Source organism: Melitaea cinxia, chromosome 21 (assembly GCF_905220565.1).
Source record: "Melitaea cinxia chromosome 21, ilMelCinx1.1, whole genome shotgun sequence".
Taxonomy (NCBI): Eukaryota; Metazoa; Arthropoda; class Insecta; order Lepidoptera; family Nymphalidae; genus Melitaea; species Melitaea cinxia.
The window spans coordinates 9465293-9483721 of NC_059414.1; the positions used below are offsets into that span (position 1 = coordinate 9465293).

Here is an 18429-nt window from a genome sequence, read left to right on the forward strand (position 1 = left end):
CGTTATTACGTGTTTATTTACGTGTACGTAGTTCGGCGCGACGCTCCGGAATGGATTTACGTGGCACGTCGTCAGTTAAAACTCTGGAGCGATGGTTCTACACTCACGATCAAATTTTGGAGAGCTCGCAAAACTGATCAGTTTAACTGATCGTCAATGGCCACCTTTAAGTGGAACGATAGAATGGATGGGCGCCGCGATCGTTGCGGACGCGTAATGGAACGTAGCCAATATTTCATTGTACCAACCGTAACCAGAAAACGCCATTTCCGCCCAGAAGCTTGCGGTGTCGACTGTCGTGAATCTTCACGTGTTTTAAATAGTATTACGTGCATAATTTTGTTTATTAATAGGTTTGTTTGTTTAATAATATAAGTTGTTGCTAAATTTAAGAAAAAGTGTCTTGAAGTTTTCTAATACAGGTAAGTTTATTAAGAATTTTGGATTATTCGATGACCGAGTCGTAGCTTGTATGCTATCGTCGCCATATTGTAATTCATTTAAATCAATATTTGATTTTTTGTGATATTTTGGCTAATGGGGTATAAAAGACACTTTACATTTTGTTAGAAAATTTATTTAAAACCTACTCTCCATTTGTATGAAGTTACTGTTAATATTTGCCAATTTGCTAACCGCGTGGTGCCGAAAGTCGGCAGCCGCCGTGCCGCCATTACGCCATTTCGTTTATTTTAAGTAAGATTTATACGCAAATGCTTGTTCAGTTATCGTTAAAGAGTCTAAATGTTAATAGATGTAAATTCATTAGCTAAATATTACTTAATATGGTATTTACTAAACTTATACGTGCAATTAACCTAAAAATCTTAATAGTCGACCGAAGTATGCTTATCGCAGAACTTTCTAGAATTATGTAATTAGATTGCTTTTCATTGATAAATAAACCACTATCATCACATAAATTAGATCTGAAGTCGTGCATTTGTTACTTATGAGGTCGATGATATGATGTTATTCATTCATTGATTAACTGGTTAAATCGATTTTTGAAGTAAGCGAGTGTCAATTAGTTAAGACGCTTGCTACAACCTGTAATATCCCTCTGCTGGGCATAGGCCTCTTTCCCCATGTAGAAGGATCAGAGCTTAATCCATCAGGCTGCTCCGATGCAGGTTAGCTATATTCCCTACTATGAGTAACGATCGCCATCAGGTGTAACAACCGGGACCGACGGCTTAACGTGCCCTCCGAGGCACGGTGGGGAGATCCACAAGGACTGCACAAAAGGCCAACATACCAGTGCTGTGACCGTTGCGCCAACGCGGCGTCAACCATAACGTAGACCAATGTAGTATAAACTTTTTATTTATTTCAGCGTAAAGTATGGTTGGGTCGCGTGTCTATGTTGGCGGTCTGCCCTTCGGAGTTCGTGAGAGAGACTTGGAAAAATTCTTCAAAGGTTTTGGCAGGATCAGGGATATACTAATCAAGAATGGTTATGGATTTGTTGTAAGATTTTTTTTATACTGAATATTTTACTTGATTTCTTTTACCAACTACTTATACTTTTGTTTGGACTTATATTATTTTTACTAGATAGAATATCTAAAACTACTATGGAGTTTGTCAAAAATATTTCTGATTTGTATGAGTTAGCATTTTCTATTGATTTTCAAGTTATATTCCACAAATCTCATTCCTGACAACCATTCTGGTAAATGTGTGGGTTAGCAGCTATAACCTGGTGTTAATGGGTTAAGTTCCTGATCTTGGGAAATGTGTTTGTGTCTCTACACAATATCAAAGAGAAATAACGTTTTCAGTTAAGGTTTATTGCAATAGATACTTGATTATAATAATCACTAATCATAGAAAAAATTGTCTGCTAATATGTCATCACTGTTCAGACTGATTCAGTTCTAATCCTCAATTTTATAAGAAATTAACCCTTTCTTTTTTTTTTGTTAGTAACTAATTATACTATCAGTAAATTACCTATCAGTCAGCTTTTTAAGTTCCAAGGTGGTAGTGGAACTATGTTATTCCCTAGTCGCCTCTTACGCACCCACGGGAAGAGAGGAAGTTGCTATATTCTTTACTGCGGTAACCACACAGCAGGAACTAAAAAAGCCAACTGATAGTAGGATAGCCATCCAACTGCTGGCTTTGAAATAGTCAGGCCAAAGACGGGCTGCAGCGTCTTCGGTGCGAAAAAGCCAGCCCTGTGGTCTGCAACCAGCCTGACCAGCGTGGTGACTATGGACAAAACCATAAAACACATGGGTTTACGCCATTTTTGGCGCGAACTTGTGGAGGCCTATGTTCAGCAGTGGACTGCGATAGGCTGAACTGATGATGATGCACCTATCTATAATATGTATAGTCTATAAATGAGTATTATAATTAGGCTGAATCAATATAATGTAATTATTATAATATTCATTAATAAACTAATTGTCTCAATCAATATAACGTCTTAGTGCAAATCTTTCAGGAATTCGAAGATTATAGAGATGCTGATGATGCAGTTTATGAATTAAATGGAAAAGAATTGCTTGGAGAAAGGTAAGAAATAATCAATTATAAAATTCTCTTTAAGTATCAAATTTTTATCTTTAGTTACCTGAATGTATTTATTATTAAAGAACAATTAAAAAAGCTATTATAATATCATAAGACATACTAATAATTAAGGTGTCACATTTTATGAGGATGTGAATGGAGAATTAAATATTATTCTTTACTGATAATTAAACCAATTGAAAAATTTAGTAAATGCAAATGAAAGATTAAGTTTTGTGCAGTACAATTATGAGACAAATTTCTATTTTATTGCTTTTCTATTTTGTTTAACACGTTGGACGCCATGACGGACACCATATGTCCGACAGCATACTTTCGCCTGGGGCCACACCAATAAATCGAGAATCGTCAAAAAATTGTTAAGGTGTTTTTCTGCAAATATTGTCAGCGAAAACCTCAAAAATAATGGGCGACTGACGGAAACAGTTATTTACCCATTATTTTCCAAGATCTCAAGTGGCAGACACCAGCTATAACATTTTTGGAAACAATTTGTTAAAAAGCCTATAAATTCAAAGTGTTTTCGATTTTTTTTTTGTGCTATGTGGCCTTATTGCACTGTGAGGCCGCGCGGGTCACTTGCCTTAGTAAAAACAGTCGAAACACTGTCTGTCGGCTCCCTAGAGGCTTCTGAAGTGATCGAGGGCATGCGGACACATGGTGTCCGACACGGCCTCTTGGACCCAATATAATGGCAGTCACATGGTGTCCGTCGCGGCCCACTGGACTAAACATGGTTTTTGGTCTGGCGTTCAACGTGTTAATGAAAGTTTCTTGAAATATAAATTAAAAAATCTAAAAAAAGCTCTTGCCGTTATTAATTAGAAAAATCATTGGTAATATTTTGTCAATATTACATAAAAACAATTAGTTGAAAGTCAAAATATATTTAATTTATATTAATTCATAATTTTATATGTGGAACAAATAAATAATTACCAAAACAGTTTCTAATTTTCAATATTAAAACACATATTAAAGATTTATATCACAATATTGTACTGTTCAAATAGATAGTGAGTGATTTCATTGTACAAGTGGTGCACATCAGACAGATTAAGGATGATCCTATATACCGGTTTGGAGAACATGGCAAGTTTTACTACAATTTACAAAAAAGTTCAAGACTAAAATATCTTCAGTTGCAATAGGATTTGGAGCTTGGAGCTATAACATTTTAAATGTGCTCAATATAAAAATAAAGACAGCAATCTGCTTGTTTTTAAAAGCTAGCTTGCGATGTGTCGTCTATAGACTTACTATATAAGCTGACTTAGTTGTATTAAAAATATACATTTTATCTGTGCCGCGACTAGTATGTATCACAGCAACGAAGCGTGAAGCAATCGTGGAAGTGGCGTGCCGTTGTCGTTACTGCCATTATATGTGGTTGGGAGTGATGTGAGTGAGGCTCCTAACGATGTCGGGACGATGTGCTACAGGGTCGTGGTGGAGCCGGCGAGGGGCATCGACCGCAGCGCGGACCGCTACCGTCGCGACCGCTACTACGAGCGCGACCGCGGCCGGTCGAGATACGAGTGAGTTGTGTTGTAGGGTGTCGGTGCAGCGCGCGCGGCACGCCCCGCGGCTCGGACCGCTGGCGGCCCCGCGACCAGCCGCCGCGCCGCGCGCCGGCCTCTGTGTACTATATACGTATCCGCATCTCACACACTACATTGTTATAGCTGCATACCGCTTTCGCGTCATTTCATGCCATAATCGACCATCCCGTCCCACTTTTGTAAACTTATATCCTACACTAACACTCATCATCATCATCGACATTGCTCTGGTGTAGTGTTGTGGCGTGTGTGTCGCGTATGCGCTCAAACACCGGCGGTTACGGGTTCGGTTGTTTGAAAGAGCAAACATTACTTATAGTAGGGAATGTCTCCCAACTCGAGTGGAGCAGCGTGGTGAATAAAACTACGATCCTTCTACGTGGAAAAAAGGCCTATGCTCAGCAGTTATATGGTACAGGCTGACTCAATCAATCAATCAATCATAATTATCTCTACTATATTATAGAGATTGTTCGACTCCTAACTGCAGTTCTTCAAAGGCTAGGATTTTTTTCACATTGAACGTGATCTATTTCACCTACAGAACCCCTCATTTGAAAGAATGCAGTTAAGAATCAAAAATTTTATAAAATGATAACCATTATGCAATAAAGATTTTGTAATTCATCAGTAAGTAAGCCATTGTAAGTTCATGTTCAGGAGACTAACGTCAAAAATATGTTCATGATCTGCATAATATATTGTTTGTAGGCATCTCCATAACATATATATCGTATAAAAGAAATAACAAATACACTAAGTAATTGATTCAGCCTATAACATCTCGATTCTGGGCATAGGCCTATTTCTCCATATAGAAGGGTCGGAGCTTAATCCATCAATACTGCTCCACTGCAGATTAATGGATTAAAATTGTTTTTAATACATATGATGTTAAAATAAGTAAGTAATATCAAAATATTAGTATTTTTCAAATCCTTTTATAATCGGGCAGTATCAAATTCTTTTATATATTTTTATTTTCCTAATTTATTTTGAACCAATATATTTTTTGGTTCCTACAAAAAATGTATTAAAGAAATTTAGAAATTCGGAAGTAAACACTTAAGTCATATGCTGTTTCAAATTATGTTATTTCAGAATTTGTTTTCACTTGCTGTTGTAAACTTTTGGAAGAATAAAACTGAGTTTTTTTTTTTTATTGATATTTAATGTTGGTAAAATCACTACTGTGACCTATTTCCAATAATTATAGTAAAAGAAATAGAATCTATCATTAACTACATTTTTACCTCTCCCAAACATTTCATTATATTAAAACTTTTTTGCTTTAAAAATTATAACAAACTTATCTAGACAATTTCTTTCCACAGTGACTACAATTATAGATACGGCCCGCCGACGCGCACGGAGTATCGACTTATCGTCGAAAATCTATCTAGCCGCATTAGCTGGCAGGTAAGAGATTGAGTGGATTGGAACGTCCATCATCATCCCATCACAATCACTCAGGGTTTGGAGCTACACGGTCATGAGGGCTGGGCAACACTGGGCTTGTTGGTCGCTTACATTCAAAGGATGTGGCAATTTCAATATCAGAGGAGCAGTTCTTTTGTCAAACAGAAGTAGAAGAAAAAGTAGAAGAAAATTATAAATGAAGACAGCATTGGATTAGACAAGTAACTCAACTTGGCTTGGATGACTTCAAGATAAGATAGTGTGATACCATGGATCACGGAGATTGGCGCGAATTCCTATCGAGAAAACGTAAGATGTTTAAAAATACAGAGACGGTACAGCAGGACAGTTAGACAACAGGATTAACTGTTGCTTATAATAAACTCAAAAAAAATCAAATAAATTTTCATTAAGTAGCTTCACAATTTAATTTTGTTAATTAGCTTGCCTTTTGAATATATTAAATTGATATTATAAAAGTAATTTACACCTGTAATACATTGCGAGTTTATAGATATTTTTAAATAACGACAGAAGGTGGCGTTTCGTGCCCTGAGCCCTTCCCCGATGTAGCCCTGAGATGATGGTCTGAGCCGATGTTAGGAGGGTATACTGCGGCGCCCCCGGGACGGTCGATGGTCGGGACACGCTTCAACCGCCGGCCAAGGTAAAGTCGGGGGGCACTACAGGAGCCGATCTCATTATGTGCAAACCCATTTTAATTCATATCTCACATTATTTTTTTTTTTTTTAATTAAGTTTATAGAGACCAGCAAAATAAATTGGTCAATGTTGTGATTTTTTTTTTTTTTTCATTTTGGTGCCTAAACAGTTTTTCGTGGCCGGTGCTACCTCTATGGTATCATTGCTTATTGGATTGGCAAAGAATATGTAGCTTGCGAGAATTGTGCTCAGGATGTATGAGCATCAATTATGCTTATCCATTGTTTGTTTTACAGTTCAAGGTTTATGGAAATTGGGTATATGACTAGAATTGTTGGGTTTTGTAAAACAACAGACTCATGAGTTTGGACTGGAAAAATTCCTGGAAGACATTACAACGTGTATTATATGGAATGGAGGATTTTCTTGGTTGCTGAATGATTTACACCTGATGAAGTTACACACTAATGAAAACTAAATGTCAGACTTCCAAACGGCATTGATAAGGAACAGGAGCCAGTTTTTTTGATATTTTGAAACAGAACTAAAGCTGATGAATTTGGTTGAAACATACAATCAGTGAACATAAAGTTTAAAATCAAAAACTAAAAGAATTTTGAGAAATTGAAACTTGGCAAAATCAGAGTAATTATCATTCTACTGCATTGGAGATGAACTGGATTGCAATTCGACATTCCTGTGATGAATTTGGATTTCGACATGCTTACTATAATCAAACTGATGTGGAGCCTGCTTACTACAGAGGAATTGATTGGCGTAACACTACATTAAACATAAGAAATGATAACCAGTTGGTTGACCGTCTGCGAAATCTGTATAGGCACAAATCATGTTTCTTTTAATTGTCTAATTCATTCAGGTAGCACATACATTAATAATATAATTGGGGTGTCATCACACCTTTCCTATAGTCGCCATTTACATGATGAAATCGTATTTTTTTACCATCTTTCGGGGCTGAAAACCTTGATGATAATATTTTTTTCTGATAAATGTTATAAGCAGGGTTTTTATGTATATTTTCATTGTAAACAAAAAACTAAGAAGTGTTATTGGTTTACAGGACTTAAAGGATTATATGCGTCAAGCTGGCGAAGTAACATATGCTGATGCTCACAAGCAACATAGAAATGAAGGGTATGTATTTATGTAACATGTTTTTGACATTATTAAGTCAACCAAGACCTAAAATATTACGAGTTTTTAAATAAATAATAAATAAATTAATATCTACACAATACACACACGGTCCTCTGTTCCTAAAGTAAGCAACTTAATGCTTGTGTTGTAGGTAACAGCCGACTGGTATAGCTAAATATTTTTTTTGATAAACATATAAATAAATATTTATATTACACTAAGACTGGTGGGAATCGAACCCACAACCCTCGGAGTAGAAAGCAGGGTCACTACAAACTGCGCCAACAGGCTAGTCATATATTCAATATTACCGAAAACTGGATATGAACAATTTTTATATAAGTGGTACCATATTGTTTTTTTTTATTTTTTTTTTTTATTTTAATATACCTTTTTAATCAAATGTTCATGGTGTATTTTGCAACAATGCTTTTCTGAATTAACTTTGAGTATCTAATTTTAACGGAATAATGACATTATTGGATGAAGTACAAATAGCTAGTACATCAATAAATAAATAAAAAGAAACAATTCTATTGCAGTGTTGTCGAGTTCGCTACGCATTCAGATATGCGCGCGGCTATAGAAAAGCTGGACGGTACGGAACTGAACGGACGGCGCATACGACTCGTTGAAGATCGCCGCTCTTCGCGACGCCGCACGCGATCTTCCTCGAGTCGCTCGCGCTCTCGCAGTCGTGAGAGACGCCGCTCCAGGTGAGGACACGTAGCTGACACGTATCACACATTCTGTATGCTTACACGTCAAACGTGCCAACATACTTAAAATATTCAACACAACCGCGCATACGACTCGTGGAGGACCGTTGCTCGCGTTCGCGCAGCCGTGAGAGACGCTCTCCAGGTTAGGAAATGTAAATGAAACGTGTATGTTACATTCATTCGATATAAGACAAACCTACGCCTTTGTAAATCAGACATGCTACGATACTTAAAATATTCACAACGGTGCATAGGATTCGTCGCGACACCATAAGCGATCTTCCTCGAGTTCCTTGTGATGTTTTACACTCAATGGTACCCAGTAGGATTTTTTCTTGGTTCCGGAAACACAATACACAAGTACAAACATTCATTAAACATCTATATGGCCAATACGAACATCTGTCATGAGCGGGGATCGATCCCGCAACCCCCAGCGCAATAACCTGGGCTGTGATTACTGCGACGATATGTCGTCAATCTTATGGACTCGATTTCGATCGCATTCGATATATGGTACACCACAACTTTGGACATCGGACATTTGTCATCATATTTAAAAACGTACACAACATCATTTAATTGCAACTGTTATCACACGTAGATAGGGCAATCACCATTTTTTTTCCCTAAGATTTTTATATCCAAATTAACTCTTAAAAAGGCCAGAGCCTCGTATAAAAGTAAGACAAAAATTTACTTTTCAAAAAGATCAGAAATTTATATTATTCAGTACAAGTCCAATAATTTAAAAAAGTGCACTACTCAAATCTATGTTTTTGTAACCTACCATACATAATGTTTTCTATACTTCAATAATTAAATATTACAAAACTACAACACATAAAGCACTGTTCATGATGATACTATATTTTTTACCATCTTTCGGGGCTGAAGACTCGTGAATGATAAGTTTCTTACTGACATTTTACTCACTACCTCTTAATAAATATTAGCTCTTATACTCATACTGATAAAGAAAATTCGTCGTCAGGTCTCGTTCTCGCCACTCTTCCCGATCAAGATCGAAGTCTCGCCCAAAGAGCAAGAGTCCCGCAGCTAAGTCTCGCTCTAGGTCCAGATCTAAGTGAGTAAAAAATATTTGTTACTTTAATAATAAGGCTTTAAAATTATAGTGATCTAGACTCGTGTATATATAAATTTCTTTAACATCACTAGAACACCTGTCAACCAGAAACTACATATTTTTGAACTTTCCACTTCAATCTACTGAAATAACTGCTTGCATGCGTTAATTCAATAATATATACCGACGGTGAAGTGCGAATATCTTCTATCCAACAAAAACAAAATTTTACAGGAGGCGAAAAAAATGATTCATTATTTTAATATAGTTTATCAATAAATGTTAAATATTGGTATTGGTATAAAATTATATGACAATTTCAATGAAGTTAGTCACATTAGCCTATGATAGGTTATTTTTGAAATAATGTCAGTTAGAAGTTATTGGTATCAATATTATAAATACAACAGTTAGTGATTCGTACTTCGAAGATATTTATAAATAAAAGACATACAATAAGTAACGAAAAAAATGTTTATTAATGTCATCATCTAGTTATTCTTTTCTTTATTAATAATTAGTAATCACAATAAAAGTAACTGTTTTTTTAAGATCAACATAATATGCTAAACTAATCAATAAATTTTTTAAAATCTAACAGATAGACTCAATATAAAAACAATTTTAATTATTTAATTCAGCAGTACCTAGCTGCAGTTATTTCGTACTCCTATGTTATATAGTAATACCAGGTAAAAAATTTAGAAAAAAAAAGACTCAAAAATTGTAAATTTTTTAAATTAGCTACCTAAAAAAATACCCTTATCAAATGTAGCAACACAATATTACACATTTAGAAATAAAAGTATAAAGAATAAACAAATATTACCTACTCGTTCTCAAAAATCAAAAACAGTCTACCAGCTGTACACAGTCTATCAAATAAACTATGTAATTATAGGAACACAAGATTAAACATTTAGAAATTAAGAAAAGATGGACAAAAAAAAAAGGAACTACGAATTGGGTATTAAGCAATCATTTACTGTAAATTACTCAGAATATTCATGTATTTTTTGGTATATTATCATAAAATAAGTGACAATCTTTAGGTATGACTAATTTAAGTTGTTGTAAATGTTCGTATTTAGTAGATGTTATTGGTAATCGATCGGAATGAAGCTGTTGGTATGGTTCCTCATATTGAACTTTTGGCCTCTGAGGCAAGTCAATCCAGTCATTATTAAAGTCTAATTTAACTTGTATGGGAGAATCTGGTGCGTATTTAATTGCTCGAATGTCAACTACTTGCGGGTCACCCGCTTTACGCCCAGGCCTGATGCTCTTGTAAACCCAATGCTTGGGATCAGCATAGTTTTTGACAAAGTCGTAATCAATTTCCAACACCTCGTATGGATTTCTTTTACATGCCTCTTTTGTGATAGTACAATATTCACTCGGTAAATGTATTTCTCTGTTTTTGAGTTTTCTTTCAACAGCGCTATGCACGGAGTCACACTCCATCTGTGTATGGCCGGGCACTAAAAACTTTTGGATTATAGTAATTCCATGCAATTTGCTTAATCTCAGTAAAGCATTTGCCAATGTCACATTTCTGTTTTGGTATGTGCAACCATCAGAAAATATTATTATGGGCAGTTTCAGCAGCAAGCAATGTCGCTCTATGTAGTCAATCAAAAATGACGCAAATGTATTGGAGGTCATATCAGCTGCTGTTTCATTGAACCAATAGCAAGTGCAATGGTGAGTAGTGACATTATAGACTGTGAAATTATGACACGTTAGTTTTGTTTTAAAGTAGAGTGAGCTTGCTGTCAGATACGGGCATACCTTCACAGCTTCTAAATCCATTGTAAGAAGAACACATTCCTTATTTGCGGCTTTCTGTTTATCAATGGATTTTTCTTCTCGTGCCCGGTTTTTCTTTATAACGTGTACTTGATAGTCTGCTTCGTCCATATTTCCTGCTATGTAAGACGAACACACGTCACACATGTCTTTTTTTAATGTCATTAAAGAAAGGTTTTTATCGTGGAATTGTTTTTCAAAAGTACATCTGCTTACTGAAGGCATGTTCTCAGAAGCACAATATTCCTGATAGACTTTGAACAGACAGGTGAGGTTTCTGTAAATTGGTTCAAGAAATAACTTATTTGTATCTTTACGTGCATAATGTGAGGGCAATTTCGGAAGTTTATTGAAAAAATCATCTAAGCTCCGCATCTTTGCTTTCACCTCTTTACTCAGCGTTAAAGTTCGAGAAGAATTTAATAATTCCTGGTGAGCGCTCATCCCAAATTCTGCTTTCTTAACCCAACTCTGGACAGTAAATGCTCCTAGAGACAAGGTATTTAAGAACATATCCCTACAAACTTGGACCTTTTCATCTCCGGTTACAGTGAGTGGTAAAAAATATTGTAATGTCCCTGTTCGTCTTGATTCATTCTTTACGGTTTTACGATTCGTAGTAGATCGAGTCACTAAGTTGGTGACAAAGATTTTTCGCTGATCCCAGTTTAACTTTTTCCAGAAATTACTATGAATTTGTTTTCGAGTGTCTTCAGTGAATTGAAAGCAACCCCTTAGTTTACTTTTCCTACAAAAATCGGAATTACACGCTGCCCCTAGTTCTCTTGCAGATCTGATAGTATCATGTTTTACTGATTCTCCACGAGGTCTTCGGTATCCTAAATACTCTTCTCCTTTCATCCTCTTTTCCTTCGCTTTATTTTTAGCCCATTCACTAGGTTTAGCGTTTTTGCGTCGTTTTCTGCCTTCATCAAGATCTCCGTAGAATATTTCTTGGCTATCTTTATCAGTAAAAGAATCATCACTTGGGGGTACGTATTTAGAAACAGATTCTCTAACTGACCACTCATTTTCAAAGGAACTATGTGAAACTACAAGAGAGATAGACTCTGTCATTGATTTGCAACGGCGATTATAACCTAATAATGGAATATCCTTTGTTAAATCAGACATTGAGAGTGATTTAGGACGATCAACCTTGGATAAAAAAATGTTTGAGTCATTAGTAAATGTTGTTGCTTTAAAATCTGCAAAATATTGTTGATTTTCATAGGCATCTTTTAGGTCTGCACTGAACAGTATCAGAGTATGAAAAAAGTTGTTATGAAAGTAAGAAAGATCTGTAGAATTAATGCATGAGTCGGACTTGTGCATTTGTAATTTATGATAGAATTCATTGTCTTGTGTCAAATCAGAAAGTGACAGAGACTTTACTTTAGACAACTTGGCACACAAATTAAAAGTCTCGGAATGCGCAATTCTACAGTCAGAGGGAAGATATTTTTGTTTATCTTTTAAATCTACAATTCCGTGACGATTGCTTTGTAAATCAGGAGATTCATTATCTACTGCGACAACAAATGATTTTATCGACTCATTTTTTTTATGTTTCGCAATCAATGAGCTTTGAAATTCATCATCCTCTTCTTCAAGGTGACGATTTTCATTTTCCCTATTTTCCTTTTCGTCATCACTGTCGGGAGCTTTACCTTAAAATTAAAAATAAATTAAACAAGCATTCCAGATAGGTATGTACCTATTACTTACTGTAAACTTGCGCATAATATCAATTAAATATTATTATGTGTACCTAAAGAAATTTAACTACTCACGTTTTGTACCAGTAACATCTACATTCAGCATGTTGAACATCTGATCTGCTCTTAATCTTTGAATACGTTTTGCCCATCCTGACATTATTCTGAAATACAATAAAAGATGTACTACTTGTAATGTATCAATAACTTCTATTTTACAAAAGTATAGGTAAAAATTTAAATTAAAAACAGAAATACCTCCTATCTCAATCTCAATAATTAAGATAGGAGAAAATAGTTGCATTAAAAAACAAAAATTGATGGAAAAATCTTCTATCTTCACTTTAGTTGGATATCAAAGTTATACCAAATATGGTTATACCAAAGTTAATCAAAATTATATAAGTTTTCTTACCAGTTTTGCTAAGAATCTAGCTTATCCAAACAGCTGCAGCTGAATATTACTTTAAAATGTTAATTAACCAAACACAAAATTTATTTTTAAATCGTAAAGGTCACAAAATTGTCGTATGTCAAACTACTTGCCGGTAACTGAGCTACAGAACGACTGAACGACGCGACGCAACGCGCAGTGCGCACCAAACGAAACACATGTCCTGTCTCTTTCACGCGTAGGCCGCCTCATTCACTCCAGTCTTATTCAAAATAGTGCTTTCATCAAGTTAGAAAATGTTTCAATAAAGTTAGGAGGTATTCGCACAAAAAACTATACATAATTAACTTAGGAGATATTTCTAAGAGTAAGTTAGAATTAGTTAGCAGCAATTATTTGCGTCTAAATTTTCGTGATAATTTAGGAGGTATTACAATAATCATTTTAACACGTTATTTTTAATCCAATTACTTAGGAGTTTTGCCAGTACATGCAAAATTGAACTTTAAATCCAGTGGCATACAAAACTCATTTTCACTTAAAATGTTAGATAGAAGATATTCGCACTTCACCGTCGATACGTGAGATTTTTTATTTTTATATTGCATGACGTAAAGAATTAACCTAGTATTAATTTGGCTAGGTATGTTATTTCATGCGCTGAACAAAATTTAAAATCGTAAGTATTATAATAATAAATACATCATGTCATTTAGTGTTGTGAGTAGTGTGCAGTTACAAATGATTGATGCATTTGTAGCTGCATTTTAGTGTAAAATAAGATTGTCAATGTGTAGCAAGAAGTAGCTTAAACTAAATATCCCTTACTACCGTTTCTCGCACACGACTCGCATAGGGATCGCAGCCGTTCGAGATCAGCGTCCCATAAGTCCGAGCGTCGCTCTGAGTCTCGCCAGTCGCGTGAACGCTCTGCCTCACACAAATCACCCGACCGCAATGGAAGGCAATCGGCGTCCCGCTCAAAGTCCCGTTCAAAATCCCGTTCACCGATACACGACTCCAAGTAAGTTTGTGCTTTCAATCCACTCTGACAATTGTGTGATATTGTGAGGTTATAATTGTAATAATCTTCTAAACAGTTTTATTTTCTTTAAATTAAGGAACAAATATTTTTTAATAAATAAATGTATCACAATTACAACCTCACTCATAATCTTTTAACATCATTGTCAGATCATACTGAAGCAATAATACCAGTCAGTATATTGGCGTTGATTGCGATGATCTTGAGATTTGAAAAATTGTTACTAATTGATTGCACAATATATTTCGTTTATTAACTCTTACCATATTTTCCCGCATCATTTGAAGAGAAACCACCGCTAAAGCCAGGTGAGAAATAGTCGATGTTAGTGCAGTAGAGCATCACTCGTTTTCTTTTGCTTTTAGTACTTTACTACTTAAATACTAGTTTTAATTTCCCGTAAACTTTTATGGCTAATATTTCTCTCCATTTTAATTCATATATGGAAAACCCTAAAGTATAGAAATATATACATGTATTAAATATAAATAAATTTTTATTTTTAAAGATATTTATTCTCATAAGAATACATTTAATTTAAAACGAGATTTGAAAAACTAAATAAAATCAGACGCTTCAACCTGTAATAATCCACTGCTGAGCATACCTTTCCCCATGTAAAAGAAGGATCAGAGCTTAATCCACCGCACTGCTCCAATGCGGGTTGGCGGATATACTCCCTACTATGATTAACCATCGCTATCAGGTACATGATAACTGGGATCGACGGCTTAACGTGCTCTCCAAGGCACGGTGTGGAGATCTCCACATGGACTGCACAAACACCCAGATCACGGCAAACATCTGTATGGCCAATACAAATGTTTGTCATGTGCGGGGATCGAACCCGCATCCGTTGGCGCAATAGCCACAACCCAGTGCAGTGACCGTTGCGCCTACGCATATTACAAATCATGCAATAGATAAATTATTTGCCGGTGTTCGATACTATGTGCAACTTTAGTTTTGTTATTAATACTTACTTTTGGTAATTCGTTATAGGGGTCGTCCATTAATTACTAATTTATTTATTTTTGTTGAACGCACAATATCTAAACAAAAATAAAAAACAACCAACAAATACACTGCACCCTTGATGCCTGTCTAGAAATTTGTATCACCATGCTTAATTTATCACAATTGAATATGGGTTGTAGACGACAGACCGAGAAAAACGTTGCTAAAAAATTCACAACACATTCACAGTAATTAATGGACGACCCTGTATGAAGTATTTTAAATTATTAAACAAATAAAGTAACTAATGTATGTTTGTAAATTTTCTATAGGGAGAGATCTCGTTCTCGAAGCAAGGATGCGGCGTCGCCTAAGGGTGAAGAGGAGCGTCGCGAGAGCAAGTCCCGCTCGCGATCGCGTTCACGTTCGGGTTCGCGCGAACGCTCCGTATCGCGAGAGCATTCGCGTTCACGCTCGCGTTCACGTTCACGTTCAGGCTCGCCTCGCCAGAACGGGGACGCGCCCGACCGCGCCAGCGCCGACCGCTCCCCTCGCAGTGGTGACTAACCTACATCACACACTTCTATATTTACTTCGTGCGTTACGTCTAGTTTTGTGATCTCGCGGCTCGATTTTCTTTTTATATGGTTTAGTTCAGTGGTTCTTAACTAGTGCTCCGTGAAATAGACACTAGATAAGATAGACTAGTCAGATTTACTCACACACAGAGGCATTTCTCACTAGCCTGTAACTAAATACACTAAATTTTATTCAAATAATAGTTATTGGACCATGGCAAAATAATAAATTTTTGGAAATATGCCCTTGTCACCAAAAGGTTAACATGTTGAACGTTATGGGGGACACCAGTTGGTCCTCGCTTGTTTAGTCCATGGGGGCCTAAAAAGTCCTTATTTATAAAAAAAAGTATGATGTTTTTATTGCACTACCATACCCGTTCTTAAAGATCTTACTTATTTTTCCTTACACTATCTATATGACATATTATTCTACGTCATATTTTTTAAGTTGACTGGTTCGCGGTCATGTGGTGTTCCCCGCGGCACCAACGGAACAACTGTGTGTTGACTACATGGTATAATGGCATGGCCCAAATAGAACTAAAAAAATCAAGGCGGCGTTTAACGTATTAAGAACCACTGGTATAGTTATTGGATCGCGGTACTACTAAATATTGAATTCGTTTCAAAGCGCGTTTAAAGATTTGTTTGAGAAAATTTACAGACCGATTGTGGAAATGTGAATGTGGGCTTGTGAATGTTGTTAATGCGTATTTTAAGTGAGCCATGTTGAGAATGAATTCAGTTTTATGTTTAAAAATGCCTTTGATTACGTCAGAAAATCCTTTTATTCAATGTGCAATTATTATTTACCTGTCGGTAAAGTTTGTAAACGAAGAGATAATTTAATATAATGTTTTTATAAGAAAAATTTAAAATTGGCCACTTGATCCTAAAATAGTACATTTACCTTTTATTTAGGTAAGTAGTATTAATTTTCAATGACACCCTTTTCAAATAGGTTAAGGTATTTTGTAAATACTGTATTGTTTATAAGGCACCAAAAATAAATAAGATTAAATTATTTAGTGTTTTTATTTTCCTGCCAGCTCCAAAATTTTTGCTATTAAAATTTGCTAAAATTAAACAACGGGTAGCTCAGTGCAATGGAATACGAAACTAGTAATAATTATGAGTGAACACATTAAAAAAACTTGGTCAAATTGAGAACCTCCTCTTTTTTAAAGCTTAACTTGCAATGTATGTATGTTTGTTTTTGTTAGGGTGGAATCTTGCAACTCAAGTTTGAAACATATACTTAAGGGGATCCCAGACAAATTCGGCCGTTTTCATGTGCTATAAAGTATACGTTAAAGTTACGTTAAAAATATCAAATAAATATATGTTGTAACTCGGATTCAGTTTATTAATGTGACTGCAAGATAATTGTATAAAATTCTCTAAATAAAGAGAAATAATTGTTTACCTGGACCTCCTTTCGCGTACAAAAATCTTATAGGCTTTCTAATTTTACTACTTACAATAGTGAATATTTTTTTTATTAATTAAGAATCCTGTACTTAATATTTCTACAGAAGGGTTTTTTATTAAGTGCCGTATTTTATTAGAAAATCGTAAAAATATAATTTTTGGTTATTTGCCGGGCGACAGGCGGCCCGCGGCAGACGGCCAGAGGCCTTTGTACGGGGAACTTGTGTCGCTCGTTATCGCACGCTGCTCTTGCTTACGCGCAAATCTATTTACTTTTTTAAATCCAAGATAGGCATCAAAATATAACAGGTAGACAGACTTACTGTTGAATTTTGCAATTGTATTTACTTAAAATAAAAAAATAATTTAAATGATTAATTTTGAGCTGTGTAAATGTAAAGCTGCTTAGCTTGTGGTCTAAGATCCGAACCTAAAGTCGATCTTCATCGAGCCGATAATAGAATAAAATATAAATTTAGTATATCTATACAAATAAAATTGGAGCGGCTGCTTTTAATATTAAAATAACCGCTTTTTACTAAATTCATATGGATGTATACACGATACATAAATAACAAAAATAGCATTTTGACAATTTTTGTCTGTCTGTATGCCTGTTTGTTCCGCCTAATCTCTGAAACGGCTAGACCGATTCTGACGGAACTTTCACTGGCAGATAGCTGATATAGTAAGGAGTAACTTAGGCTACTTTTATTTTAGAAATTTATTTATTTTATAACTGCGAACTGAACAACAAGTAACAACTAGTAATTAATATAATTTTATAGCCTAAATGATCGACACAACAAGAAGAAAATTAAATAATAATTATGGATGATCACAACTTGTACGCAAGCTCTTGGTCTAGGAAACGGATCAATCGCATGTCCTAAGTAGTACAAGCTAGAGCCGGTAGATGGCCGAGTTTAATAACCTTTACGTAATACTGATCAGGTGAAGTGCGGGTGGGTGGGGTGTGGCAAAGTCTAAATGCTCAAGGTCATTGAGAAGGGGGAGCCTCTTAAGAGATTTAGCTGAAATTTTGTAAATACTTTTAGTAGTTTAGTTTGGATGTCAATGTATGTTTAGCAAGGTGACGTATTAATCCAATATAGCGTACTAGTTAATTTAATGCAATTCAACAATATGGTTATCCAATGAAAGTGCTTGCTGAGAGATTTGCTTAGAGTAAGTGGAAAAATCAAGTTACGGGATACTTTAAACCCGATATAAATATATTTTAAAACACACAAGGTCGTCTGTTCCTGAGGTAAGTAACTTAATGGCTTGTGTTTTTTGACAAATATACATATACAATCTTGCCCTAATTTTGTTA

At 35.4% G+C, this 18429-nt stretch overlaps 1 protein-coding gene and 1 long non-coding RNA gene across 2 annotated transcripts; one reads left to right on the plus strand and one right to left on the minus strand.

The window, feature by feature from the left end:
- Positions 1-397: 397 nt before the first annotated feature.
- Positions 398-16686, plus strand: LOC123663827 (serine-arginine protein 55-like). The gene is made up of 10 exons (XM_045598463.1): positions 398-422; positions 1337-1470; positions 2456-2526; positions 3987-4082; positions 5441-5525; positions 7273-7346; positions 7892-8065; positions 9066-9158; positions 13936-14103; positions 15414-16686. The coding sequence occupies exons 2-10, from the start codon at positions 1345-1347 to the stop codon at positions 15646-15648; spliced, it is 1122 nt and encodes a 373-aa protein (XP_045454419.1). The 5' UTR covers positions 398-422; positions 1337-1344; the 3' UTR covers positions 15649-16686.
- Positions 12543-13634, minus strand: LOC123663828. The gene is made up of 3 exons (XR_006744709.1): positions 13101-13634; positions 12761-12849; positions 12543-12637 (listed from the first exon to the last, which is right to left on the minus strand). It is a non-coding gene; the product is annotated as an uncharacterized LOC123663828 (long non-coding RNA).
- Positions 16687-18429: the final 1743 nt, after the last annotated feature.

What these genes read in the sequence shown, in the direction of transcription:
- LOC123663827 (XM_045598463.1), top strand. Translation starts at nt 1,345, where the DNA reads ATGGTTGGGTCGCGTGTCTATGTTGGCGGTCTGCCCTTCGGAGTTCGT. An exon ending in AGAATGGTTATGGATTTGTT is followed by an intron (nt 1,471 to 2,455) that starts GTAAGATTTTTT and finishes CAAATCTTTCAG; the next exon opens with GAATTCGAAGATTATAGAGA. An exon ending in AAAGAATTGCTTGGAGAAAG is followed by an intron (nt 2,527 to 3,986) that starts GTAAGAAATAAT and finishes GATGTGCTACAG; the next exon opens with GGTCGTGGTGGAGCCGGCGA.